Here is a 27,980-nt window from a genome sequence, read left to right on the forward strand (position 1 = left end):
GGAGGGCTCCTTGCTCCGCAGCCTGGCTCCCCTCACCCCGGGGCAAGGGGCCCGAGGCAGGGCGAGGGGAAGGCCACCTTTGCGGTCCTCACGGCAGCCGACATTGCCACTTGGCTGAATTGGTAAAGCGGATTACCTGCCTAGCAACCTTGTGGGGGGGGGGGGTTTCTTTCCCCGCAGGGGTCCTACCTGAGTCACTCACAGTGTATTATTAGCTCATCGGTGACAAGGACGGTGGCTTAGCTGGGGCTGGGGAGGAATGGAAGCAGGTGTGCACTGGTCCCGACAGTTTCCCAGCCACCTGCTTTCTGCCCCCTGGAGCTGACTGTTAGTGACCCAGGACTGGTGCGGGCACAGGCACGAGTGCGTCCGTGGGGTTGGTGCTGGGAGCGCCTCAGTGGCACTGGGAAGGGCGCAAGCTCAGGGCCTCTGCCTGGGTGGCACAGCTCTCCTTTTCTGCTGGAGAGATGACTCCGGAGAACACAGGCTGAGCGAGGGGCCCACTCCTGGGCTTCTCTGCACCTCCAGTCCTGGGGGAGAGAGACGACATCACTCCCTTTAATCTCCTGGTCCAGGCGTGGATGCAGACACCTCCTTTGGGTTTTCATTAACATAGCTGTCACAGGCTGACCTTTCCAAAAGACATCAATAAATATAAAAGGACTCCTCCGGGGACGGCATCTAGAGGCATTCAGCATGGTGCAGCGTCTGACGTACCGTCGTAGGCTGTCCTACAATACAGCCTCTAACAAAACCAGGCTGTCCCGAACCCCTGGTAATAGAATTGTTTACCTTTATACCAAGAAGGTTGGGAAAGCACCAAAATCTGCATGTGGTGTGTGCCCAGGCCGACTTAGAGGCGTTCGTGCTGTGAGACCTAAAGTTCTCATGAGGTTGTCTAAAACGAAGAAACACGTCAGCCGAGCCTATGGTGGTTCCATGTGTGCTAAATGTGTCTGGGACAGGATCAAGCGCGCTTTCCTTATTGAAGAGCAGAAGATCGTTGTGAAAGTATTGAAAGCACAAGCACAGAGTCAGAAAGCTAAATAAAAAATGAACCATTTTTGAGTAATAAATAAAAAAAATAAATATAAAAGGAGAATAAAAGAAAGCTAAAGATAAGGTGTATGAAGACTAAAAACAGTCTGGCTCGCAAGGGACAGGTTCCTGGTTTGTTCCCAGGGTTTTGGGGGTACTGTTCCCCACTGGAGATATGCTCCCCTAGCATGGAGTGCACCTCTGCATGCCTTTCTTCCAGAGACTCTGGTCTCCTAGGGCTGACCTGTGTCCCTGTCTAAGGAGCCCTGGTGCCTATCCTGCCTTGAGTCCTCCCTGGAGCAGGTGGGTCATCTCTTCTCATTATTATTCCGTTGCTAAGTTGTGTCTGACTCTTTGCAACCCCTGGGACTAGAGCATGCCAGTCTCCCCTGTCCGCTGTCTCCCAGAGTTTGCTCAAAATTCCTGTCTATTGAGTCAATGATGCTACCTAACCATTTCATCCTCTACCTTCTCCTTTTGCCTTCAATCTTTCCCAGCACCAGTCTTTTCCAGTGAGTCAGCTCTTTGCATCAGGTGGCCAAAGCATTGGAGCTTCAGCTTCAGTATCAGTCCTTTGCAGTGAATATTCAGGGTTGATTTCCTTTAGGGTTGACTCTGAGGGAACCTTCCCAAGGTCCCCCAGAGAATTGGCACCGACTGGGCTGTACCTGTAACAGTGCCGCCTCATTTATCCTAAGTAAGCCTTGTAACAGGAAGGCATTCTCTTGACACGGTGCTCAGGCCCCGCTTAGCCCGTGAGCTGCTTCAGAGGGCTGGTGCCTCCTCCAGCATCTGGTCTCACCACCTGGCTCCTCCTTCCCACTGGGCACCCGGAATAGAAACTGATAAGTTGGCCTGGTTGATGAAAGTTTCTGGGTGAGTTGGGTGAAAGATTGTTCTGGGTTAAAAAACAGCAGAGAACACTTTGAAGTCCTCTAGTCCTGATAAAGGAGATAAGCACCTGACCACAGATCGGCGTTTCTGGTCCGCCTCCTGCCTGGCTTATGAGTGGTGCCCCGACGGGCCTCCACACCTCACCAGCACGCAAGGTGGTCCCATTTCATTCCCGGTGTTGAGATGAAGCCAGAGAAAAATCAAAAGAAACTGCCACCTGATAAGGAAATGTGGGGGCAGGATGGATAGAATACAGGAGGTTGTCTACAATCCACTGGCCCTCCCCTGCTGGAGCCATTTAGAGAAATTTGCAGCTGACAAAGTAGGACTCTGTCCTGCAGCCCTGGCCGTCCCCTTCATGATGTTGCCTGGTTCCAGCAGCTTGGCAGACTTCCCACCTGGGTGGCTTGGCTGGGTCGTGAGGATTGAAAGGTTCCAACCAAGGTATCCCGAGGGTATCCTGACCAAGGGGAGGAGGTTGACACAGTGCTGGCGCAGAGGACACAGCCCTGTTCTCACTCGCACCTTCAAGCATGATGCTGGCCCGAACGGATAGTGTGTTCCTTACTTCCCCCCTGGGCTGGGGGGCTGGAGAACCCTGGAACTGGGGCTGCTGTTTTCCTGGAAGCATTGCTTCTGGACCGTCACGTCCCAGGAGCTCTGTGAGCATTCCTGGGGGCTGGAGCTGGTCCCACGGATCAGAGCTGTGGGTCAGGTCCGTCCCACTGTGCGCCCAGGAGGAGCTGGTGTCTGCCCTCTGGTTGCTGAGGGCCTGTAGTCCTGCTGAATCGTGTGTGTGCTGTGAGGACACAGACCCGGGTCCTGCGGACTGCCTTGCCCTCAAAGCATCGGTCACCTGCCTCCTGGGCTCCTCTCCTGCAGGGTCACGGTGCTGGTCCTTTAGGTAGGACCTCTTCTCTGGCATTCTCTCTTCCCCCCGCCATCCCACAAAAGATACAGGGGTAGACGCTAGAGTTTTAAGATGAATCCTTCAACTCTAGCCTGGCTGGAATTGGGAGTCATGGAGATGGTGGCCTGGAGGCCTCTAGAAGCACAACTTCTCCCTTCCCTGGGTGTGCACTGGCAGGACTAGTGTAGACCCTAGCTCCAGCCTTCTCCATCAGCTTCTTCAGGTTGCCAGCCTCCCCAGGCCTCTGGTGCTGGGTGGAGAGCCCTATCCAGAACCCCGCGCCGGGTGCAGGCTGGGGAGGGCGCGGACCAGGGCAGTGGTGGGGAACGGAAGCACCAGTCCTGTCCCTTCCCCGGTGGGAGGGCGGCAGTGATCAGATGCAGGATTCCTGGGGTGCCATCTCAGAGCGCTGGTTGGAGATGAGGGAGAGAACGTTTGCCCTTTGCGTGCAGCCCCTGGAGCTTCCTTCTCAGCCTGCACGCCCTTGCCGGGAGTGCTGCAGGCAGCTGTCTGGGTTCCCTGGCTGGTCCCCCACCCTGTGGGTGCACGCGTTGGGGAGATGGAGGTTGGTTACGCGGAGAAACTATCTACTCCTCTTCCTGTTCACTCAGTTCCAGCAGGGGCAATGGAATGCCGTGAGCCTCTCTTCTAAACCCTCTATTAAACCTACACCTGCCCTCCCACCCAGGGCAGAGGGTGTGTGCGCGTTTGGGGGAACCGGTGTTGAGAAGGATTGGATTAACCCATGTTCCTGAGAAGAGCAGAGTGCTGTCTTTCATGAGCGTGAGCTGGATGATAAGCATTGTCCTTCTCCCCAGAGTCTAGGAGCTGAGGATCTGACTCACCCCTTCCTTCTGGAAGCCCTCGGCTCTGCCCACCACACCCGTTCTAGCTGTAGGCATTGCTCCGGTTATGCCCCCCTAAGTCCTCTGGGGTAGGCCATCCCCAGCTCCATCTTCTTTAACAGCAAGGCCAGGAGCTGGTCTTTAGGGTTGGCTGCCCTTGGCATGCCCTTGGAAGGGCAGCTCTCCTAGGGGGAGCCTGGCCGGCAAAACCAGGGAGCCCTGGATGGTAGGTGGACCAGAGGGGCTGGTGGAGCCGCCTCAGAATGGGATTCACATTGCTCTGCTCCTTAAAGGAGCAAGAGCTGCGAGGCCAGAGAAGGAGCTTTGCTGCAGGGTCAGTGATACAGCTGCTCAGGAGGGGGAGGGCTGGGCCCTTCTGTGCCACCTGCCGCTCCCGGGTGCAGGAGATGCTTGTTGAACAAACACATCCTCTGCTTTGCTCTTGAAATATGAAACGTCCCCTAGACACCCAGACAAGGGGCAGAAGGAGACGGAGGGCTCGGTGGCAGCTCTGCAGGTCTTCATTACATCTCTGGTATGACTGAGGTCTAAATCGTAAACCCTGATTAACAGCCGAGCCACCTGGCGCCTTGAACCCTATCTTTAAAGACAATCAGAGCTGACTCAAGCACCCTTGTCACCTGGCCCTGGTAGGCGGTGTGGTCATGTTTAACTGCCTTAGGGAAGCAGAGTTGGGCAATCAGGTCTAGACCTCAGGTTCTCCAGACTGCTCACTGGCTTGCCCCAGGCCACCATTTATCCATTTACTCATCCCACTCCCTTTGCCTCCAGAAGTCCTCAAAGATCTCTCTCCCAGTCTCTTAACTTCAGCATCTGCTGCCTCTCTCTTTCTCTTTCTTTTTCTTTGGCGTGGGGGAGACTGCCACACAGCAATCAGGATCTTCTTCAACCAGGGATGAGACCCATGCCTCCTGCATTGGCAGCACTGTCTTGACACTGAACTGTCGGGGAAGTCCACCTCCTGCCTCTCAATGTCAGAGGCTTTCAGCCCTGTGAAGAAACCCTCTTATTAACTTTGTCTTTTGTAGAATCTTGTTGCCAACGTGTGTCTAGAGAGTCACAGAGGTGGCCAAGTACGGGACGGACCTCGGTGAGCTGTTTAGAACCAGCTGAGGGACTTCCCTGGCGATCTAACGGTTAAGACCCCAAGCTTCCAATGCAGTGGGTATGGATTTTATCCCTGGTTGGGGAAACTAAGATCCGACATTCCACACAGCACCGCTGAAAAAAACAGGGACCGGCTCAGGGCGGCTTGTGTGAATGTGTGATGAAGCCAGGCACAGGTGACAGGCTCCGTGGCCCCCAGGCTCTGCCGCAGGATGGACACAGTGTTCCTTACTGCGCGGCTGGGGGGGTGAAGGTCCGCGGGGCGACTGGCGCTGAGACCTCAGGCCCCTGCTGCCCGCCCCGCCCCCGGAAGCTGCCGCTGTGGGGGTCGGAGGTCGGGCAGGCAGTGCTTCTGCTTAGGCACAGGATGGAGCTCTGGGGCGAGACCTTGGCTGTCCTGGCCTGGGAGGCGGGGGCTGGGGTGGGACTGGCCGAACCGTGGCCCCCACCTGCCCAGCCTGGGAGCACGGGAAGTTTTCTGGCTCTCTAATCCTTACAGAAGCTCTCCAAGATACACGGTATCTCCATGTTACAGAAAAGGGCATGGATCAGAAAGGTTAAATGGTTCTTAGCTGACAGGTGGCAAAACCAGAATCTGAAGCCAAGCTTTTTAGGTGCTTTTTTTCCCCCCACATTTTGGAAGGCTTGACTGGGTAGGACTCTGAGCTGGGGTGGGCGGTTGTGAGATCTGACAAGTCCCAGCTCGAGAGAACCTAGCCAGTAGCCTGTGGTGCTTAGGGTCGGACCAGAGAGAGGTGTGTCTAGCAGTCCTGGTGTCTCTGCTGGTAGAAACTGAGGAGCGGGCTGCCTCAGCCATTCCTCCCATCCAGGCAGCCCCCTTAGCTTTTATACGCTCACCTTTCTCCTTGCCTCTGACTTGTGATATCTGGTTTGTACTTGAGGCCTCATGTTTCCTGGTGGTCTGCAAGAAGTCAGAGAAAGCTTTTGTTTCTAGACTGTCATAGGCGTAAGAGTGGGGGCTGATTATAATGATCGTTTCCCTTTGCACATTTACACAATGATTTATGAAAGTGGTTTCAGAGCGTTTTTTATTACCCTTATTTCTTCTGCTTCTTACAACCCTGTGGTTATATACAGAGATGATATTCAGTTGAACAATTTTTAAAAAATTTTTATTTTATATTGGAGTCTAGTTGATTTACAATGTTGTGTTAGTTTCAGGTATAGAGCAAAGTGTTTTTGTTATACATATATCCCTTCTTTTTCAGAAAATCTTTTTCTGTATAGATTATTATAGAATATTGAGTAGAGATTCCTGTGCCATGTAGTAGATCCTTGTTGATTCTCTGTTTTATACATAGTAGTGTGTATATATTTAATCGATAAACTTCGAAATTATCTCTCCCATCTATGGACAAATATTTTTTGATGCCTGCCATACAAAGGCCAGTGCTAAGTAATGAATTAAATAGCATGTCTGTGTCTTTTTAGGTTTTGTGTAGGATCTTAATAAATGTGGGCTAGATTTGGCCTATGGTCCAAATTAGCTCATAACCCGAGAGGAATGGGCATGGTGAGAGATGAGGCTTGGGAGGGTGGCCTGGTTTAGGGGGTCTCTGGGTGCTCTGTGAGCCTGACCTTTGCCGTGTGAATGAGAGTGCTGTGTCTCCATCTCATATGCTTTTGAATGCAGGAAGGTGATGCGTTTAAGTCTGAAATGCCCCTTGGCTAAAGAGGCGATTGAGAATGTAGGTCTGGAGTCTAGGGTAGAAGGGCAGGCTCCTATTTGGAAGGGGCGCATAGAGAGGCAAAGGAGGAAAAGAGCTGAGGGCGGAACCTTCAGAATCCATTAGCTGCTGGAAAAAACAAACAGTGGAAGGGTCTGAGTCAAGAAGGTAGGTCACAGTGGCTTGGAAGTCAAAGTGATGGTCAGCAGGAAACAAACAGGAAATAATCAGAGAGGAAGGAGAGCATGGGAGAGCCTTCCTCTGATTGTTCAAGAACCTTGTCCTGGAAAGAAAAAGTGTCGAGCTGCCTGATGATAGCTGGGAGTAGAATTTGGCTCCCGAATTCACTGCCGTCCTGATGTAATTGAGACTAAAGACTGGGCCTGCTGCAGGGGGCTGGGGTCTTGAAGGGAGTCAGATGGGCCTTTCATCAAGAGTGTCCATGTGGCCAGTATGCAAGTTTCCCTGGCCAGGTAAAACACTGGTAGATGCTGAAGTGGTGTGGAAGAGGGGCTGAAGGCGTGGGACTGGGTGTCTGCCCACCCCTGCGGCCGCCCCACGGTGGATTGGGGTGGAGATGCGGTGGGGATGAGAGAGCAGTTTTTTTTTTTTTTTTTATAAATCTATATAGTTTTATTAAGACAAAAAACTGACAGTGTTGATATGAAGTTTACATTTAAACAAAAGTTTTCACAAAAACCTATCACACGCCTAAAAATTACAATGGAGTTCTAGATGCAGGTCAAGACGATGTCAACAACTGATGGATCTCATGACTCAAGACAGCGTTTTGGATTTTAGTTAATTCTTAGGATTAAAAAATTTGTTTTGTTTTAAAGTGAACCACTGCCCCAGTATGAAAATTAAATCTTCTCCTGAGACCAGGGCTTTTGAAATCATTCAACTCTTGAACTTGTGCTGTCAGTGACTGAACCCTGCCACCAGTGGTTTCAAAGTTCAAAAAACAGAGGCTCCAAGAGTTTTCCACCCTATGAGCACCGGCCCTTGTCTTTCCCTACTCACTTACCTCCTATACCACTCTCTGCCCTTCCCTAAATACTTCACCAGTGGCTTGGATGGAGAAGCTGATATTGGTAACTTCACAAAAGGAAAAGAAAGGGTCTTCTTGTCAGTTTCATAAGTAGCACCTCTAAGACAGAATGATCTGCCTGTGTATACACTCCAATAAGACTTTTCCTCCTCAACCAGTTTCCATCCCCCAAATGGCAGCTTTGGTAGCTTCTTAGTCCTTTGTTGGGAACAGCATTAAGCTCAGGCAGGGAATACCTTGGCTTCTAAGTTTCAGGCATTCACAGCTTTTAAACAGTCTCTCACAGTCCTCATTTAGGTTGCCAATGACATTTTTTGAAAGGATACAATATTCTGGACACAGAACCCAATCATCATTAGTTGTTCTTTCTTTTGTTTCACCATTTCCCCAAATTTTAACAAAAATGATCCTAACCCATCTCCCTTCTTTCCCACCCCACCCCACCCACCCCAAATAATACACCAGTAATAGCCAAAAACTACACACATGCTACGCTGTAAAAATGCAGAGTTAACACTATCGGGAAGAAGGCTGTGTGGGTTGTGGAGATGCTCTTTGAAGATTTACAGTATCTCTTGCTCTCCCACATCCCATTCTGCGTTTTGTCCTTCATAGAAGGCCCTTTGCTTTTTTTTTTTAAGCAAAGTTCAGAACGGGTTGCCTTGAAACACTGACCCTCCTTCCCCTCCACCGGGATGGGTGTGCAAACTATACAGCATGGAACGGCTTTAAAGCACTTGGGCTGCTGTAGGGCACAGAAACTATACTGGCTCTTCAAAGGACATCTTCTCAAGCCACCTTTATGGTGTCAAGACAAGTAGAACTCCTTCTTTCCCCACTTGAAACCCACAGTCAGATGTGACAGGGGCTGGTATTCAAGAAAGTTAATTCTTATCATCTTTTTTGTCATCATCCTCTGAGGGGTAAGAATGCCACGTCAGCCTTTCCTCATAGAAGGATATGACAACCTGCGGGCACTTGACATTGGCTTCCTTGGCGGGAACCAGGTCAGCCTCATCAGAGTTCTTCCATTTCATTAGGAACATGAGTTCTCCACTGGAGTCCGTAGCTCCAATAATCCGCTCTGGTTCCAAACCCCGGGCAAAGCCTCGTGGCTTTTCTGACTCTTCTTTCTTCTTCTTTGGTTTGCTCTCCTCCCCCTTATCTTCCGAATCAGAATCAGCTTTGCGCTTGCCTCCCTCTGATTTATCTGTCTCGTGTGCTGTTTTCTGTGACTGCAGAAACTCAGCAATGAGGTCAGGGCAATCCAGGTTCTCTTCTGGTTCCCATGTGTTATCCTCATCTGAGGACCCCTTCCACTTCAGCAGGTACTCCACTTTGCCCTTCACCACTCGGCGGTCTAGGACTTTCTCCACCACATACTCTTCCTCCTCTTCTTCTAGCACCTCCTCCACTTTCTTCTTGTTTTGTTTTTTCCCCATAGTGCCCGCCAGCTTTCTGGTATAAAGGATGACGCTGCTCAGAGCAGCGCCCACAAGCCCGAGAGGAATCGGTGCCGCGCTACTGGCGGGTCTTGTCCGGCCGGCCGGGGGAGTGGCGACCAGAAAAGCAACAAGCCGGGTGACCACTGTCGAGCCCCCTCACTGAAGCGGCGTACCGCAGGCCCTTGCCAACCGAGAGAGCAGTTTTAACTGGAGCGTTTGCTTAGCTTACCCCAGGCCGTCTCAGTGAGCTTCCCTCAGTGTCCTGGCTGGAGTTCTGTGAATCCCATTAGAGAGGGTTTGATATGCCTTCTCGGGAGATGGGTATCGGCAAGGAGTTCTAGTTCCTTGGTACGGATAATTTAGTCCAGCTCATCCAGTCAAGATGGCACTGTAAATGTATACTCTAAACACATAGCAGTGATACGTAAAAAAGACAAAAAACTGAAAACATCATCAGGTCCTCCCCCTCCCTCCCCACATAAAATGATAAACACCCCTGTAATGAGAAGAGGAGCAAGAACACTCGGGCGAGCAGGGCAGACGCTGCAGCCCTGCTGGTCTCTGAGTCTGGGTGTTGGCAGGAGCAATTGGACATCTGGAGTAGCAGCTCCGAAGTGCTCCACACAAAGCATGGAACTAGCGCTGGGCACACTGCTGCCACCCGGGGGCGGGGAAACTGGCGGTGCCATCCGTTCCTGGGGCTGTGGCTCATCATGAAGATGCCTACCTAGGCACACCCCAGGGTCAGAGCCCGGACCTAAGCTGAGCTAGTGCCGCAGGATGTAATTCTAGACCAGGAGACCCAGAGGACCTGGGGAGGCAAAGGCGAAAACCCCTAGGTGGTGGAGGGATGAGCTTATATACTCAGAAACATGTGAGAAGGGAATTCCCTGGTGGTCCAGTGGTTAGGGGTCTATGCTTCCACTGTAGGAGGCATGGGTTCAATCCCTGTTCAGGTTCAGTTCAGTTCAGTTCAGTCGCTCAGTCGTGTCTGACTCTTTGTGACCCCATGAATTGCAGCATGCCAGGCCTCCCTGTCCATCACCAACTCCCGGAGTCTACTCAAACCCATGTCCATTGAGTCGGTGATGCCATCCAACCATCTCATCCTCTGTCGTCCCCTTCTCCTGCCCCCAATCCCTCCCAGCATCAGGGTCTTTTCCAGTGAGTCAACTCTTCGCCTGAAGTGGCCAAAGTACTCGAGTTTCAGCTTCAGCATCAGTTCTTCTAGTGAACACCCAGGACTGATCTTCTTTAGGATGGACTGGTTGGATCTCCTTGCAGTCCAAGGGACTCAAGAGTCTTCTCCAACACCACAGTTCAAAAGCATCAATTTTTCGGCACTCAGCTTTCTTCACAGTCCAACTCACATCCATACATGACCACTGGAAAAACCATAGCCTTTACCAGACAGACCTTTGTTGGCAAAGTAATGTCTCTGCTTTTTAATATGCTATCTAGGTTGGTCATAACTTTCCTCCCAAGGAGTAAGCGTCTTTTAATTTCATGGCTGCAATCACCATCTACAGTGATTTTGGAGTCCAAAAAAATAAAGTCTGACACTGTTTCCACTGTCTCCCCATCTATTTCCCATGAGGTGATGGGACCAGATGCCATGATCTTAGTTTTCTGAATGTTAAGCTTTAAACCAACTTTTTCACTCTCCTCTTTCACTTTCATCAAGAGGCTTTTTAGTTCCTCTTCACTTTCTGCCATAAGGGTGGTGTCATCTGCATATCTGAGGTTATTGATATTTCTCCCAGCAATCTTGATTCCAGCTTGTGCTTCTTCCAGCTCAGCATTTCTCATGATGTACTCTGCATATAAGTTAAATAAGCAGGGATGGTAGGTGTTGCAAGAGGGCATCTGAAGGCAGACACACTAAAACCATAGTCACAGAAAACTAGCCAGTCTGATCACATGGACCACAGTCTTGTCTAACTCAATGAAACTAAGCCATGCCGTGTGGGGCCACCCAAGACGGATGGGTCATGGTGGAGAGGTCTGACAGAATATGGTCTACTAGAGAAGGGAATGGCAAACCACTTCAGTATTCTTGCCTTGAGAACCCCATGAACAGTATGAAAAGGCAAAATGATGGGATACTGAAAGAGGAACTCCCCAGCTCGGTAGGTGCCCACTATGCTACTGGAGATAAATGGAGAAATAACTCCAGAAAGAATGAAGGGATGGAGCCAAAGCAAAAACAATACCCAGTTGTGGATGTGACTGGTGATAGAAGCAAGGTCCAATGCTGTAAAGCAAGCAATATTGCATAGGAACCTGGAATGTTAGGTCCATGAATCAAGGCAAATTGGAAGTGGTCAAACAGGAGATGGCAAGAGTGAACATCAACATTCTAGGAATCAGTGAACTAAAATGGACTGGAATGGGTGAATTTAACTCAGATGACCATTATATCTACTACTGTGGGCAGGAATCCCTTAGAAGAAATGGAGTAGCCATCATGGTCAACAAAAGAGTCCAAAATGCAGTACTTGGATGCAATCTCAAAAAAAAAGAAAGAGGTTAGGATCGTCAAAGAAATTAGGGCAACAAGAAACTTATTAAAAGAAAGGGGAGTCATAAAGGAAACAATAGGTGAATATGAAAATTTTAAATTAAATTTTAAATTAAAAATTACAAAAAACTAAAAATTACAGCATTGAAAAATAGTGTAATTATAACTTGAGACGATGGATCACTATAGCCTGGACACATAGAAATCATGAATTGGACACTCATGCTGAGGAATTAATTTAGAATGCAGGATAGACATGGAGGACAGAGTGACAGGCTTTAGTACAAGTCTAGTTAGGAGTTCCAGATACGAATCAAGGAAATGGCAGAAAAACATTTGAAGTGATAATGACTAAGAATTCCAAAATTGACGTAACAGCATGAATACCAAACAGAATGCTGCTGCTGCTGCTAAGTTGCTTCAGTCGTGCCCGACTGTGTGTGACCCCATAGACGGCAGCCCACCAGGCTCCCCCGTCCCTGGGATTCTCCAGGCAAGAACACTGGAGTGGGTTGCCATTTCCTTCTCCAAGGCATGCATGCATGCTAAGTTGCTTCAGTCGTGTCCAACTCTGTGCGACTCCATGGACAGCAGCCCATCAGGACTCTTGTCCACAGGACTCTCCAGGCAAGAATACTAGAGTGGGTTGCCATTTCCTTCTCCAATCAAACAGAATAAATAGCTAGATGTAATACAATGAAACTGCAGATAAGAATAAAGGGAGTAGAGTAAATTATTACCCTTCCCCCCAAGAAAGAATAAAAGGAAAATATGGGAATTCACTGGTGGTCCCGTGGTTAGGACTCTGCATGTCCACTGTAGGCAACACGGGTTCAGTTCCTGGCTGGGCAACTAAGATCCTGCAAGCTGCGTGGTGCAGCCAAAGAAAAAAAAAGAATAAAGGGAAAATATTAAAAGCTACCAGGTGGGGGGACTCACAGAGAAATAAAAGATTTCAAAGAAATGAGAATTAGACCGACAGACAACATTTCATCAACATTAAATGCCAGAGGTGATAGAAGGCTGTCTTAAGGAAGCTAGAATTCTATATTCAGCTCTCATTTAAGACTGAGGAGAAATAAAGATATTTCTGGACATGCTAAGACAGTTTTTAAGAATTTATTTTTAATAGAAGGATAATTGCTTTACAGAATTTCATCATTTTCTGTCAAACCTCAACATGAATCAGCCATAGGTATATATATACCCCTCCTTTTGAACCTCCCTCCCATCTCCCTCCCCAGCTGAGATGGTTTTATCACCTGTGGATAGTGACTAAAAGAACTACCAAAGGTATACTTTAGTAAGAACAAAACTTGGGGGAAGGAGATTGCTAGCATCAACATCGAGTGCAGAAATTGACATAATATGTTGATAAATTTAACTATGGAATGCGTATTCAGATAATTCAGTCACCCACAGTGACTTAAATTCCAGAAAATATTTAATAAGCTTATGATGAGAAGTGTGGCGTTAGGGGGTCCCAGGGTTGGGGCAGTGGTCTAATACTGATATGAAAAACCCTGGGTCATTCCACTGTTCTGCTCTGCCATCTTGAGGGTGGGAGATCCTTCTCCTCATGGCTGAGATGGCTGCTACAGCCCCAGGTGGCACAGCGTCACCATATAACCTCCCAAACAGGGGGATGCTAAGAAAAAGGAAGCTTTCTAATGTGCCTCTTCTTTGGGAAGAAGAATCTTTCCAAGAAGGCCCCAGCAGATACCTCCTTATGTCTCATGGGCCCGAGCTGGTTCGTCCCTACACCAGTTCCTGGTAAAAGGGAACGGGCTTACTGTGGCTGCCTGTCCAGGCTTGCCTCGTCTCCTGGGGCTGGGTTCTTTGCCGCCTGAGCCAAATCAGGACTCTGTTGGCAGGAAAGAAGGGGGAGTGGCTGCTGGTAGGCAACCAACAGTGTCTGCCACAGATGGCAAAACACAAAAACAGGGATTCTGTGTCTAGTTTGGTTTTTTAATTTTAAGAAGGTAAACTAAAATTGTTAACCACATAGGCAAGGAAGAATAAGGTACAGTAAGGAAGGGAACACCGTTCTTAAATCACATCAGGTTTCTGCCGTGTTAAATAGAACAGTATTACTGAAAACCTTAGGCCTCGTTAAGAAAGTGTATATATGCTAGCAATTTAAGATAGCCACTAAAAGAGGAAAGAAGAGGGATATGATTTCCAACCCAGGAGGGAAAGAAGTGGTGGGAGTAGGGGTAATGTGTCAATCCAACAAGGCAGGAAAAGGAAAGAGAACTAAAGGAAAACTAGTAAAGAGGAAAGAGAGACAGTAACATGAGTCCAAATACATCAGGGTAAAGGGTTATACTCATGTGTTAAACAACTACCAGAGAAAATGCAAATAAGGAGTGGTCTGAAGCCTGGAGAGACTGGTCAGTGGACACATGGGCTTAACAGGAACCACCCTAGCCTTCACCGTACAAGTGATTCTGTTCTTTAAATAACTTGTTTATTCCTTGTGCTGTATTCTGGCCTCTCCGCAATTGTTTCTGTCTGGCTTTGCCTTGCTATTGAGATAGTGTTGCTTTTCCAGACTGCTTCCTGCCTACTGTAGATGCGTATAACAAAGTCCTGGACTCTGTCCTGCCACAGGACACCAACACACCACGCAGGGACTCCTTTAAGGGCAGGTGTGGTGCAGCGCCGGGACCCCGCACCCCGCGTCCCCTGCCCAGCTGCTTGCCCATGCCCCAGGGCTCAGCATCCCTCCCTTGGAGCCTGTTTCTTAGGCTGCACCATTGATCCTCTCTCAATGAAGACTGATGTTTTATTTCTCCCGGGCTTATTGGAAAGTTAGCCAGAGTGACGACCATAGGCTGGAAGAGCTGTGTTAGCCCTTGCTTTCTGGTTTCCTGGCTGCCAACTCTGGACAGCGTCAGCAGTCCTGGAGCTGAGATCTCAGACTGGACATCCAGTCAGAGTGAGGTGTCCTGCAGTAAGACGGACTCCTGAAGCAGACACTGCCGGAGGGGTTGTGACTGGGGAGCGAGGGGGCCTGAGTCACTGGGATAACTGAGGGGTCTGTGCCAGAGGCTGGTGCCAGTGTTTGCAATGGATGAGTTCAGGCAGCCAGGCATGCAGAGATCAAGCTAGCAGTTCTCAGATCAAGGACGTGGGCTCCAGTTGAGTGTGAAAGGGGGACTGTGGGTCCCTTCCTCTGCGTCTTGACTGACCCCCCAAGGCACCTGCTGTTGCCACACCCAGGAGGCAGGCAGGCAGTTTGCTGGGTTGCTCGGTGGCCAGGTTCTGGGACACAGGGCGTGCTTTGATGATTGTACCTCAGTAAGTGGGAAAAGCCTCTCTGTAAGGAAGGCAGTGAGAGCCTGGGGAGGGAGCGCTGGCCTTGGAGCCATCGGCCCTGGGATAGCGTTAAAGCTCCGTCCCTCGCTGCCTGGCTGACCTCGTTCGGCTGTCTTGGGACTTCTGTGACTACCGAATGAGAGGCTGTGCCTGCGAATGCTCAGAAACGCAGAGAGCATCACACATGTGAGTACTAATCTGCGGCTTGATGCTTTTCCGTTGAGGCTCTGGGACACATCCTTAGGCCGTGTGTCAGTGGGTGGAAAGAGGGAGCTTTATCAGTCTCGGGCTGGGATTTTCTTTCCTTCTCTCCACCCCCTCCAGCTTCAAACAGCCTCCCTCCCCCCCAGCCTCTGCTCCTTATTTTGACGTTTCTTTTCTCTGCCTGCCAAGAAGATTGTGTTCAGCTGCGCTGGTCTGAGGCTGTGCTATCCTGTGCTTCATTAGGTTAATTCGATGGCTTGTCTCCTGGGAACGGACCAGAGACTGGCTCTAAAACCGCATTCGCCTCCAAAACCCAGTTCCCACTGTTCTCCTTTGGGGCTGGCTTTCTGCTCAGTTCCGTATGCCTGCTTTTCCTTTCTTCCACCTGTAAGCTGGCCAGGGCCTCCTTTGGTTTCCCTTGGTTCTTTCTATTGGTGTAGTTGTTCAGGCTTGCACCCCCTACTGGGTAGAAGGCTCTAGGGGTCAAGGCTGCCCCCGACCTTCTGGATTCTGGTCGCCAGTTCCTCTGTTCAGCCTCAGAATCTTGAGTTCAGCCAGTCTTTCAGGGGGCATTTATCATTAAACAGTCTCACCAGATTTGCTAAACTTTGCAACCACAACCCTCTTGGACGACCCTAGCATTGCCTTGCCTCCCACCAAATCCCCCTCGTTTCTCGCCTCTCTTAGAGGATTGCTTCTCATCTATCTCTGTAAATCTCCAACCCCAGCTGTAAAGGCGCATCACTCCCCATGCCTGAGTCCGGGCCCTGCCTCGCCTCCTGCTAGGCTAGTAAGCCCTGTCCATGTGGGACTGGCTCCCCCCACCTGCTGCCCTGGTCCTGCTACTCAGGACTTTGCTTCTCCATTAACCTCTTTTTCCTGCAGCATTAACTTCTCCCCCTACTGAACCATCCCCATCAGTATACAAGCATTCTATATATCGCGTTCCACATCTCGCATTCCACTTTACCTCATGCCCGGTTTTTGGTGACACCTTTATTGAGATGTAACTCACGTAAAGTTCGTCCGTTTCAAGTGTACAAGTGAGTTGGTTCTAGTCTTGTCACATAGTTGTGCAATTTTAGGCCACAGACCATTTTAGAACATTTCATCATCCTGTTCACAGTCACTCTGCACTTCCTCTAACCCCCAACCCTGGGCAATCACTAATTGACTTTATTCTGGACATTTCCCATAAATGGAATCACATTGTAGATAGGCTTTTGTGTTGGGCTTTTTTCTTTTTTTGGGGGGGGGGTTCACTTAGCACCATGTTTTCAAGGTTCATGCATGTAACCTGTATCAGTGCTTTGTTTGTATGGCTAAGATTCCATTGTATGGATATTAGACATTTTGTTTATTCATCAGTTGATGGAACCTTGAGTTCTTTCTATAATCATTTGTATATGTGTTTTTATGTGGATATATGTTTCCATTTCTCTTGAATTATAGACCTAAGATTAGAATTGCTGAGTCATGTGGTAACTGTGTTTAACCTTCTGACTGCCAGACTGTTTTCCAAACTGGCTGCACCATTTCATATTCTCACCAGCAATGTATGAAAGTCACAGTTTCTCCATATCTTCACTAATATTTGTTATTATCTGTCTTTTTTTATTATAGCCACTCTAGTGGGTGGTATCTGGTGGGATTTTTTTAACCATTCTCCTTTAAAAATTTTTTTAATTTTTATTTATTTATTGGCTGTCCTGGGTCTTTGCTGTTGCATGGTCTGTTCTCTAATTGCAAAGAGCAGGGTCTGCTCTCTAGTTGCAGTGCACAGGCTTCTCTTATTGCAGAGCACGGGCTCCAGGTTCCCGGGTTTCAGTAGTTGTGGCACATTGGCTCAGTGGTTGCAGCTGCTGGGCTCCAGAGCACAGGCTTAATAGTTCTGGTACATGGGTTTAGCTGCTCCACGGTCTGGGGAATCTTCCTGGCCCAGGGTCGAACCTATGTCTCCTGCATTGGCAGGGGGACTCTTCACTGCTGGGCCACCAGGGAAGCCCTGATTGTGGTTTTGAGATGCATCTCCCTGATAGCTAATGATGCTGCATTTTTTCTTCTGTGTGCTGGCTGTTTCTCATCTAGTCAGGTGTCCACCCCCTCCATACCTCTGGACTAGCCATTGTGAAGGTCACTGCCAACAGCCTTCTCTTATCTGTGTCAGGGCTCCCCTCGACACTGTCTTCTGATCCTGCAGTTTTAAAATGAACTATGCTCTGATGACTCGCTGCATCACTTCAGCTCTGACCTCATCCATGGGCTTCCGGCATCTGCGTCCTGCTGCCTGTTGCCATTTCCACATGGGTATTTAAAGGGCATCTCAGATTTAACCTGTTGTAAACAGAACTCTTGTTGGTTTTTTTTTTTTTCCTTTTCTCTCACCCAAATCCATTTCTTTCCTGACTTTTCTGCATGAATGAATCAGGCACCGCCACCACTCTCCATCTAGCCCATCAGTTAAATCCTTCAGAATACATCCAGCTACTCACCACCGCCACTGCCTGGGATATTGTAGTAGTTCCTCTCTGGTGCCCTGCTAGTCTTACGCAGCAACCAGAGTCGTCCCTTAGCAAAAAAATGTTTTAACCTGCAAAAAAATAAAAAATTAGATTTTATACTGAAATTCATCACACATTCAGAATAGTATCTATCATGAAAATTCCTTAAAGAATAAAAATTTAAAATACTCTGTTCTTCCTACCTGGATTAAAGAGTAACACATTTCCCAGTACTTCTAACGTCCTGATAGCCCCTTCTTCTTCTTTTTTCTTTTCTTTTAGGCCCTTCTTATCTTACCTTTCTTCTTCCTCTCCAGGGAAACTTCCTGAATTTTACAGTGTTTCCCTGATTTTATCTGTTGTTTTATCATCTTTGTACAGAGGCTTAAACAATTTACTGCTTAGCGTTGCATACTTTTGAACTTTTCATGAATTCACACAATAAGTATCCCTGACTTATTCTTTTTGCTCAGCATAAGAGCCTTTTGGTCATATTCATCCCTGTTTATTTCTGAAACTGGAGTTCATTCATGTTTACCATATGACATGAATGGACCACAATTTATCCATCCTATTCTGATGGGCATTTGGGTTGTTGACAGTTTTCAGCTATTAGCCAGTGCTGCCTTAAGCATTTATGTATGTCTCTTGGTACATATGTTCACGTGTATCTGGTGGTAGAAATACTAGAGTTTACTACACAACCACAAGGATAACTAAAAAAGATAGAAGATACTCAGGCCATGAAACAAATGATACTCTCATTCATTACTGGTGGAAACTTATGCTACAGCCACTCTGAAAAGCTATTTGATAATTTCTGGTAAGGTTAAACATACTGGTGTATGTACTATATGACTCTATAATTCCACTCCCAGGTATTTACCCCAGAGAAGTGAGACTATGTGTCCACAAAATGACTTGTACAGAAAGGTCAAGGCTGCTTTACTCATAGCAACCAAAAATTGCAAACAACTCACTGTCCAAACATGGATAAGAATAAACTACTGATACATACAACATGGATGAATCTCCAAAACACTGTGTTAGCAAAAGAAGCCAGCCAGGCAGGAGTGTTTATATGAAGTTCAAGACTCAAGTAAACCTAGTGTATGATGACAGGACTCAGCAGAATGGTAGAGCGGTGAATGATGACCAGAAAGGGGCACAAGAGAGCCCCCTGGGCGGGGGAGGGGAATGGCTGTGTGTGGAAATGCACTGTATTTTATTCTGGGTGCTTACACACACACACATGGGTAAACATGCATTAAGCTCTACATCGAAAGGCTTCTACATCTTATTGTCTGTGAATTAAACCTCAGTGGAAGAAATAAGATTGTCCCAAGTAGGGGCAAGATTTTAGGGGAAAATGAAACAGCTGTCAGGGTTCAACTTAAGCTTTATTTATTTATTTCTTGATGTGGACCATTTTTAAACTCTTTATTGAATTTGTTACAATATTTTGTCTGTTTTATGTTTTGGTTTTTTTGGCCTTGAAGCGTATGAGATCTCAGCTCCCCAACCAGGGATCGAACCCACACCCCCTTCATTGGAAGGCAAAGTCTTAACTGGACCAGACGCCAGGGAAGTTCATGAACTTAAGCTTTAAATTAGCTTCATAGGACAAGCAGGCTGGACTCACCAGTTTTATAACTCATTGATTCCAAATATCCAGTCTTTGAGTGACAAACTTCATTCCCAGCCAAACCGGAGGAAGACTGCAGTTACTCCAAACGTCTTCTCACCTGGGGCATCACAGAATAAATCAGACCAGGACAGACAGGGAGACTTTCTAATCTCTCATGTTCTCATGCTGTCTGATCACGTGTGTTCCCATGCCATATTTCCTGTGAGAAAGATGTTTTTAAATTTTTCTTAAAAAAAAAAATTCTATTCATGTCCGCGTTTTTAAAATAATGCCAGATTAGCCTCCCAAGCATTGTACCAATTTATTTTCTCACCAGTGGTGACTGAGTGTTCTTGATACACTGCATCCTCTCTCCACTCTTGGTACTGTTTTTAAAAATTTGCTCCAAGGGCCCATTTTAAAATATAAATCAGGTCATGACACATCCCTCCCTTAAAGCCGCCCATTAGATTCATAATAAATCCTAATCCTTTCAAAGCCCATCATAACTGGGCACCTCATACTTTCCTCTCCAACACTCTCCCCCGTTTCCCTGCCCTTCTTGCCGTGTTCATTTATTTAATACTTATTTATTTATTTGGCTGTGCCGGGTCTTGGGCTCCCCTGGTGGCTCAGATGGTAAAGAATCCACCTGCAATGCGGGAGACCTGGGTTTGATCCCTGGGTTGGGAAGACCCCTGGAGGAGGGCATGGCAACCCACTCCAGTGTTCTTGCCTGGAGAATCCCATGGATAGAGGAGCCTGGCGGGCTGCAGTCCATGGGGTCGCAGAGTCAGACATGACTGAGTGCCAGGTCTTAGTTGTGGCATGGCACACAGGATCTTCAGTCTTCTTGCTGTGTGTGGGATCTTAGTTCTCTGAGCAGGGATTGAACCTGGGCCTCCTGTGTTGGGAGCGTGGAGTCAGCCACTGGACCAGCAGGGAAGCCCCTCTCCCAGCTTTAATGGGTCAGGCTTTTTCTTCCTATGTCCTCTACTCCCTCTCATGGCACCTGTCATTTCCGTTGTGGCATTCGGCACCCCCGTGTGTTTGTATTTGCCCTGGACTGGAAGATCCATGAGGACAGGACGCGTATGGACTGTCCCACACTAGCCCCCGAACCTTCCCTGGCTCCTTCAGTATCTGTTGAATGAATAAACAAGCCAGCACCATCCAGGCGGCCCTGGAAGACTGGCCTCCTTCCTTCTGAGTGCCCCAGAGGCAGGGGCTGGTGCCCAAGTGTGTGCCCTTCCCCTGTCTTCTTGACCCTGGGGTTGGCCTGGGCTTAACATGAAAGACCAGAGCAGCTGTGAAAGGGGAGAGATCAGAATTAGGCAGTGGCAGCCGGAGGTCATGGGGGTGCTTAACCATGCAACTTCTGGACTTGGAGCGCTTGTCAATGACCTCGGGAAGTTTCTTGCTGCTTTAGCAACGGCCGTGCCCTGTGCCCCCAGTTGCCCTTAGCACCAGCTCCCACACACAGCCCAGCCTGGGGATTTGCAGAGCAAGGGTTCTTGCTGGTGACTGGCTTCTCTGCTCTTCCCAAACACAGTGACGAAACTTGGGCTTTTCCTCTCCCTGACAAGCAGCCAGTTACCTCAGGTGCCTGCTTCGTTAGGACTCCAAGGAGTTACTGCAGGCCCAGCCTGGGAGCCTTCGGAGCCTCCTGTGCTGGCTTCGGCTGGAGTCTGCCTTCAGGGGCCACACTGGGCCACCCTCCAGAAACAAGGTCTCCCAGCCTGACCCCTTGCCCCATCCCTTACTCATTCTAGAAAGGCACCACCTCCGGGCGGGTTGCCTCATGGCAGGCTCTCAGCTCACCAGGTGCTAGGAGCAGGACCCTGCAAACCCAAGTTCTTTTTGTTAGATGTTGGGTGTGAGCACTCGGAGGCCCTGAGGAGACAACAGAAGGAGACTTCTGTTGATACTGACAGACCGCGCGCCCAGCTGCTGTGCCTGGAGAGGGTGCAGGAGACCCTTGGGCAGGAGCACGCTGGACCAGTGTGGCTGGGCCTGGGGCTTAGAGCTGGGAGCCCCGGTAAGGCCTGTGGGCGAAGCTTCACCCTGGACCCTGGGAAGCCAGCTTCTGTGTCTCCTTGTCTCTTACCCCTGAGCCTCTGGACCGTTGAAGGAACTCGTGGGCTGCTTTCTACACGCTGGCCAGTCTCAGGCTTTGGAACCATGTAGAACTGAACTTAAATCTCAGTTCCACTCAGGAGGCTACGACCTTAGGCAAGTCCTTCACGTGTGCAACCATTGTTTCCCCACCTAGAATAATGTCTCCTCATTGGAACATGCTAGTTCCGCTCCCTGATAGCTTTGTGGTTTGGCGTGGCCCCAGAAATTTGAGCTGCCATGAATGGAGAGGGTGGCAGCGGTTCTTGAATGTGGAACCGAGAGGCCTTCTGTGCAGCAAAGGACCTGGGAGGGCTGGCTGAGGTGGCACTCCTGTGAGCAGCTGTGCCTGGGGCCAGGTCAGAACCAGGGCAGGCGGGATTTGGAGAGGAGCTGGTGGAGACATGTGGGCCATGGGGATTAACTGCTCCCCATGGTGTGGAGTCAGGCCTGGGGCTCCACTCCCAGCCTTGTCCTCACTCTCACCCTGGCTCCCGAGCACGTGGCGTGAATTCGGGCTCCTTTCCTTCGGGCGGATCCACACGCCACCCTGCCGCCTCTTTTCACGGCACTGGCCCGGGGCCTCAGGCTATGAGTACCCACAGGGGCCCTGGCGTTTATTCCATAGCCTGCAGATGAAGGCAGCTGTCCAGAGGGCTGATCAGTGGCCCCAGTGTCCTGTCACAGTCAGGTTCTCTGCTGACACCAGAGCTGGACGGAGTGTGAACGATTCACCCGGCTAACCCAGGACCGCCTCATCTGTGTAGCCCACGCTGGGGAGAGAGGAGGGTCAATCCCAGGGCCCAAGCCGGCTGCACCCCTCACTGTGGGGGTGCTCTATCTCTTCTCAGGGGTCCAGAGCACCCAGGCCAGGGGGGTCATATCTGCAGTCCCCCGTGATCTTTCCTCTGGGCCATTTTCTCTTGTTTCACCTGAAATTAACCTCCTGTAGCTGGAATAGGAGCTTCCTAAACCTGGCTTTTGCAGGTACTCATTTTGTGGCTCTAGGGAGATCACTTTCCATCCTTGTTGTTGAAATATCAACAAAGTGTTAGCTGCTCAGTCGTGTTTGACTTTTTACGATCCTATGGACTGTAGCCCGCGCGGCTCTTCTGTCCATTGGATTCTCCAGGCAAGAATAGGGGAGCGGATTGCCATTTCCTTCTCCAGGGGCTCTTCCCGACCCAGGGATCAAACTCCACTCTCCTGCACCTCTGGCTCGTAGTGAGGATGGCGGGCTGCTCTCGTCCTGTGATGCCCGAGTTAAGGAGCAGAGCGCGGTGCTGTCTGCACGGGGAGGGAGGAGCCCTCCTTTGTCCGCCCTTTGGTTAACGGGCATCTCCTTCCGCCAGCTCTGCTCACTCTGGGCCTTGGGGGCGGGGCCGGGGGACAGCATGTGTGTATGTGGGATCTGCCTGCACGTTATTTTTCCTCTCTGATTTCAGAGTCACGCTGCGGCAGCCTGGTGCCTGACAAGTGAGGGGAACCTGCCGGGGGATTACTGCTCGCTCAGGGCAGGACCGAGGCCTCGGAAGCGGGGATGGGCAGGGCAGCCTCCAAGCCTGGGCCAGCAGCACCAAGAGCGCCCGCTCGGTTGCCCCAGGTGGCACCCAAAGCAGCACTCTTCTGAGGAGCCGGTGATCGCAGGCCCCAAAGGACCGCACGGCAGGAGCTGGAGCTCGGCCACCCCTCCACAACTAGGACCATCAGGAGAAGGGGCTGGCGCCTCGGGGGAAGTAGGAAGGAGGAACCCAACGGCAGGAGGACCTTGTCCCTGAAGAGTTTATCGGCACCCGCAGAGCTTCCTAAGTCTCTTCTCTCCAGATTGGGCTCGTTCCCTTTTCTCCCCCGGCAGAGGCATTGGGCCCAGAGACGGGAAGACTTCATGACTTTCTGGCTGCTGGAAGCCCACGTGCTCTCTGCTGTGACTGGGGTTCAAGGGCTTCCCCGCTGCGGGGGACGAGGGGCCGCCTCGGCATCTGCTCATGAACCACAAGGACCCCGAATGCTCCAGACTGGATCGTTTCAAGCCGCCAAAGAGGGGGACCCCCAGAGCTGGCAGCCAGCAACCCCAAGGGACTAGAGGGCTGGGATGGACTGACCTCCTCTTTGCCGCGGCTCGAGGAGCAGCAGAACCTCTGTGGCCCAGTTAGTGGCAGACGGAGCTGATGAAGCCGTGAGCGGGGCTGGCGGCCGGGACAGGAGCCGCTGCTGCCGCCGGACTCTCCAGGCGCTGGGGGCGCATGCGCGGGCCCCTGCTGCCGTCCCAGCTCAGCACCTGCCCGCATGTCCTTTGCACGAGGTGCCAAAGAACGCGGGCTGCTCTGTAGCTGGCCTGTCGGCGGGCTGGGGAAGCAGTGGCCGCGGTGAGGCCCGCCTGCCACCGGCCTGAGGGCCCAGCTCCCGGGGCGCGCACCATGAAGTGCTCGCTGCGGGTGTGGTTCCTCTCCATGGCCTTCCTGCTGGTGTTCGTCATGTCGCTGCTCTTCACCTACTCCCACCACAGCACAGCCACCCTGCCCTACCTGGACTCGGGTGCCCTGGACGGGGCCCCCCGGGTGAAGCTGGTTCCGGGCTACGCTGGCCTGCAGCGCCTCAGCAAGGAGGGGCTGGCCGGCAAGAGCTGCGCCTGTCGCCGCTGCATGGGTGACACCGGCGCCTCTGAGTGGTTCGACAGCCACTTCAACAGCAACATCTCCCCCGTCTGGACTCGGGAGAACATGGACCTGCCCCCCGACGTCCAGAGGTGGTGGATGGTGAGAAAGTCGTGGCGTTTGCTGCTCCCTCCTGGGGTCTGCCCCGTCTGTTTAGGAGACCCACTGAGCGTCCCCTCTGGGATTGGGCCGTCTGCCTCCTGGCCCCCTTTGCACCCTTCACTGGACCGGAGCCAGCCACCAGGGGCACAGAGTGTGAAGGGCAGAGCACGCGCGTTTCTAGTGCTTGTAGAGGCCAAACAGAGACCAGAAATGCCTGCTGGGTCAAGGAGGCAAACTGAACAGGAGAGGCGGGTCCCTGGGGAGAAGATGCTGAGAAGTGAGGCCATGGCAACAGGAAGGCCTGCCCTTCAGAAAACAGGCGGCCACTCGGCTCCAGTGCTTATTGCGATGCTGGCTGCTTCCTCATTTGTAAACGTTTGCCCCAAATAATTTGAGACACCGTTCCATTCACTTGGTTCTCTCCACTTGCTAGAAAAGGTTTTCTTCTGGGTTAGGATACGAAAGCATCATGGATCCTTTGGGGGCTGAGGGGAGGGGAGGAGAGGAAGCCACTCTGCTGGACCCTGTCACCTCTTTGCTGCTTTGGCTCCCCCCCCACCATCTCTAGCGCGTCACTCCACAGGCTCCTCCAGGGCCATCTGGTCGCCACACATGTCAGCTGTGACTCTGTCAGACCTCAACCCAGGGCCCCGCAGGCTGCCGGCGCTCCCTGCTGAGGGCTGCGGAGACACTGCATGCTCCCCGGTTTCCCCAGCTGGCAAACGGGGAGGGTGATAGCTCTCCCTCTTTCTCACATTTAGAGCAGCTGTGAGAATGAGCTCCTGCGACCAGGCTTATCAGAGCAACTCACAGATCCTGCTCCTGGCCCATACTGTCAGAGCCCCCAAGGAGGGGGAGTTTACAGGGCAGGATCTACCAGGAGCCACACGGGCCCTTCCCGTGACAACGCGGAGCCCTCGAAGGGTCCTGCCTGTTCCTCATAGTCACATCCTTCATTTTATGAGGAAATCCGGGTTCGGAGAGTGCGCAGGGCTTGCCCAAGGGCATAGGTCTCAGAGGTGGCCACGAAGGGCCAGAACCGGCCTCTGGGCAGCGATGGACTGAGAGGCCGGCCAGGCCCCCCTGCCCACAGGGATGAAACTCAGAGCTGTGTAAGCCCTAGAAGCCACTTCTCTGCTGCTCCCCACAGTCACCTGCTTTTGCTGTGAACCTAGAAATTCTTATTTCAGAGCTAAGCTTCCTCTCCACACTGAGTCCTTGTTCTTGTGCTCAGGGGCCCTTCCTGTGCTCAGGGCAGCAGGCCCACCATCCCCTTCCTGCGTCTCGCCCCCAAGCAGCTCCTATGAGCCACAAACTTGCAGTGTTATGGCTCTGACCACAGAGCACAGTAAAGCCCTTAGAGGGGTTGAGTCCAGCTCGGTGTTCTAAAACTGTTTGCCTTAATTGCCATCGTTTAGGAATCAGCATATTTCACATGAGATCTGTATTTTCAGCTTTTCTTGAAAAATTAGAAAATCTGGTCCCTCTGACAGTCCCACAAGGCAACAATTGGCTGAAGTCAGCCCTTTTTCATGGCGGCTCCTGTCTGCTATGGGCCCACCTGCCTCTTCACTCCTGAGTGTTACCTGTCTGGCACTGTGGGCCTTTAAGTGCTGCCCTGGCCTCATTCTACAGTCTTCAAAATCACTGGTGGTGAGAGAGGCGGGGACCGGTTTCTCTCCAGCTCTTCTGACTCTGGAGGATATCTGTGCCCTTTTGCCTTTTCCCCAGGTCTCCCCTGGATCGCGCCTGGAGCTTCGGGCTGAGTCCCAGGGGCGCCCCCTGCAGGCTGACTGGGAATGAGTCCCTGAAGCTCCCCCGAGACTTTCCTCATTAAGGGCATTCAGAACGACTGGAGAGCAGCTGCCCCAGAGGACCGCAGAGCGGGGGCCTCTCCACTTTGTGGCACAGGCCTGCAGACTCCCAGAGAGCAGGCTGAAGAGCACCTTGGCCCCTGAGTCCGACCAGGATCGCAGAGCTGCTCCTGAGAGCAGGGCGCTGGTCTGGACACTGCTCTGTTGTTGAGTTCCGGGAGGGCCCTCACTGCTCAGGGGGGATTCCCCCCCACGACAGGAGGAGACCTGGGCAGCTTGGACCCTGCAGGCTGAGGGCAGCGAGGGGGAGCAGGCGGGAGTTGCCTCCTGCTCACTCCGCCCTCCCCACCCTCCCTGCTCCCCCCTTTTTTCTCCCTCTCTTCCACAGATGCTGCAGCCACAGTTCAAGTCACACAATACCAACGAGGTGCTGGAAAAGCTGTTCCAGATAGTGCCAGGCGAGAACCCCTACCGGTTCCGGGACCCCCGCCAGTGCCGGCGCTGTGCCGTGGTGGGCAACTCGGGCAACCTGCGGGGCTCTGGCTATGGGCCAGACGTGGACGGGCACAACTTTATCATGAGGTGAGTCCTGGGGGAGCCCAAGGCTGGATACGGGACAAGCCTCCAGGAGGGGGCACTGGCCTCCTTGGCCTTGCCCAGCTGTGGGAGGAATTGCCAGCTGCTGGTGGTCCTGGAGGACCCTGCTACCCAGAATCTTCCATGACAAGCTCAAGTTTCTGCTTTTGTTTCTGAGGTGAATTTATTGTTCATTCTCTCAGTCGTGTTCGACTCTTTGTGACCCCACGGACTGCAGAGCGCCCGGCTTCCCCCTCCTTCACCATCTCCTGTAGCTTGTTCAAACTCAGGTCTATTGAGTTGGTGATGCCATCCAATCATCTTGTCCTCTGTGGATGAAGAGACACAATTCCCATTCTAAACTTTGCTTGAGGCCCATACTCAGCTTTCAACTCTGAATACCTCTGGAGAGAGCTAAAATCAGACTCCTGGCTGAGGTCTTGTGAAAACTCCCACCAGAGGCCCTTTCACCCGTCTGGTTCCCTTAGTTGTTGGGCCAGGAGTGTGGGCCCCAAACAACTGTGGGTGATCCCTCTGGCAACTGACAGAAGAGGGGTGCCCTGGGCAGAAAAAGGAGCTGTTGGTGCCTGCTCTGAGCCCTCATCCCTGACCCTTTACCTTTTTGCATTTAGACTGTGCAAGGGCTCATTCCCTCCACAGACATCTGAGCTCAGCCTTGAGGAGAAGAGAAGGGTTGGGAGGGCACGCCTTCCAGACAGAGACGCGGAGCAGGGAGCCCAGGCAGGGGAGCAGGGACTAGAGGCGGACTTGTGACCGGAGATGGGCTGCTGTGCCGCCCCTGAACTTCTGTGTTCCCCGCCTCCCCCCCCCAGACGTGGGGGCAGGAGATGCCACATGGGGGATCCTTCCATCTCACTCCTGGGTGGAGGGAGCTCCCTGAGAATAAAAGATACTGAAAATGCCAGTTTTCACTAAGCATCTCTTAGGATGAGCATTGAGAAAGACCAGGTTTCACAGGAGGCGGAAGGAAGGGCTTTGTCTTAGAAACTGTTGCTGTCTCCATAGCAACACCAAGGCAGCAATATGTCTCTGAGGCTTTCCACAGTCCTTGCAAAACCTTTCTCAAGTTAAGAGTGTTGGGGGTGGGGGAGAGAAGGGGATGCTAGGAGTGAGGAGGGTGGGGCAGAGAGGGATGCTAAGAGTGGTGGGGGTGAGAGAGATGGGGGATGCTAAGAGTGGGGGCGTGGGGGGTGTTAAGAGTGGGGGGGAGAGGGGGGATGCTAAGAGTGGGGGCGTGGGGGGTGTTAAGAGTGGGGGGAGAGAGGGGGGATGCTAAGAGTGGGGGGAGAGAGAGGGAGGGATGCTAAGAGTCGGGGGGGGGAGAGAGGGGGGATGCTAAGAGTGGGGGGAGAGTGGGGGATGTTAAGAGTGGGGGGAGGGGGGCTGATGCTAAGGGAGGGGAGAGGGGACTGCTAAGAGTGGGGGAGAGGGGGGCAGATGCTAAAAGGGGGGAGGGGGAATGCTAATAGTCGGGGGAGAGAGAGGGGAATGCTAAGAGTCGGGGGAGAGAGAGAGGGATGATGCT

The 27,980-nt window shown here is 51.4% G+C and overlaps 2 protein-coding genes and 1 pseudogene across 2 annotated transcripts in view; 2 read left to right on the forward strand and 1 right to left on the reverse strand.

Annotated features, from left to right (window-relative positions):
- Positions 1–27,980, forward strand: part of ST3GAL2 (ST3 beta-galactoside alpha-2,3-sialyltransferase 2) — a 50,962-nt gene that overhangs the window by 13,198 nt on the left and 9,784 nt on the right. The window contains exons 2-3 of the mRNA XM_070462864.1: positions 22,734–24,044; positions 26,247–26,440. Coding sequence (XP_070318965.1) covers positions 23,706–24,044; positions 26,247–26,440 — 533 coding nt within the window. The 5' untranslated portion in view covers positions 22,734–23,705. The remainder of the gene's footprint in view (positions 1–22,733; positions 24,045–26,246; positions 26,441–27,980) is intronic.
- On the forward strand, positions 647–1,063 carry LOC110139068 (large ribosomal subunit protein eL34-like). Its single transcript, XM_070462846.1, has one exon. The coding sequence runs from the start codon at positions 697–699 to the stop codon at positions 1,048–1,050; it is 354 nt and encodes a 117-aa protein (XP_070318947.1). The 5' UTR covers positions 647–696; the 3' UTR covers positions 1,051–1,063.
- On the reverse strand, positions 7,977–9,185 carry LOC139033538 (chromobox protein homolog 1 pseudogene; annotated as a pseudogene).

The sequence above is a fragment of the Odocoileus virginianus genome, unplaced genomic scaffold (assembly GCF_023699985.2).
Source record: "Odocoileus virginianus isolate 20LAN1187 ecotype Illinois unplaced genomic scaffold, Ovbor_1.2 Unplaced_Scaffold_15, whole genome shotgun sequence".
Classification (NCBI taxonomy): Eukaryota; Metazoa; Chordata; class Mammalia; order Artiodactyla; family Cervidae; genus Odocoileus; species Odocoileus virginianus.

Bases quoted from the DNA above. Each gene is read 5' to 3' on its own strand.
- LOC110139068 (XM_070462846.1), top strand. From the start codon at position 697: ATGGTGCAGCGTCTGACGTACCGTCGTAGGCTGTCCTACAATACAGCC.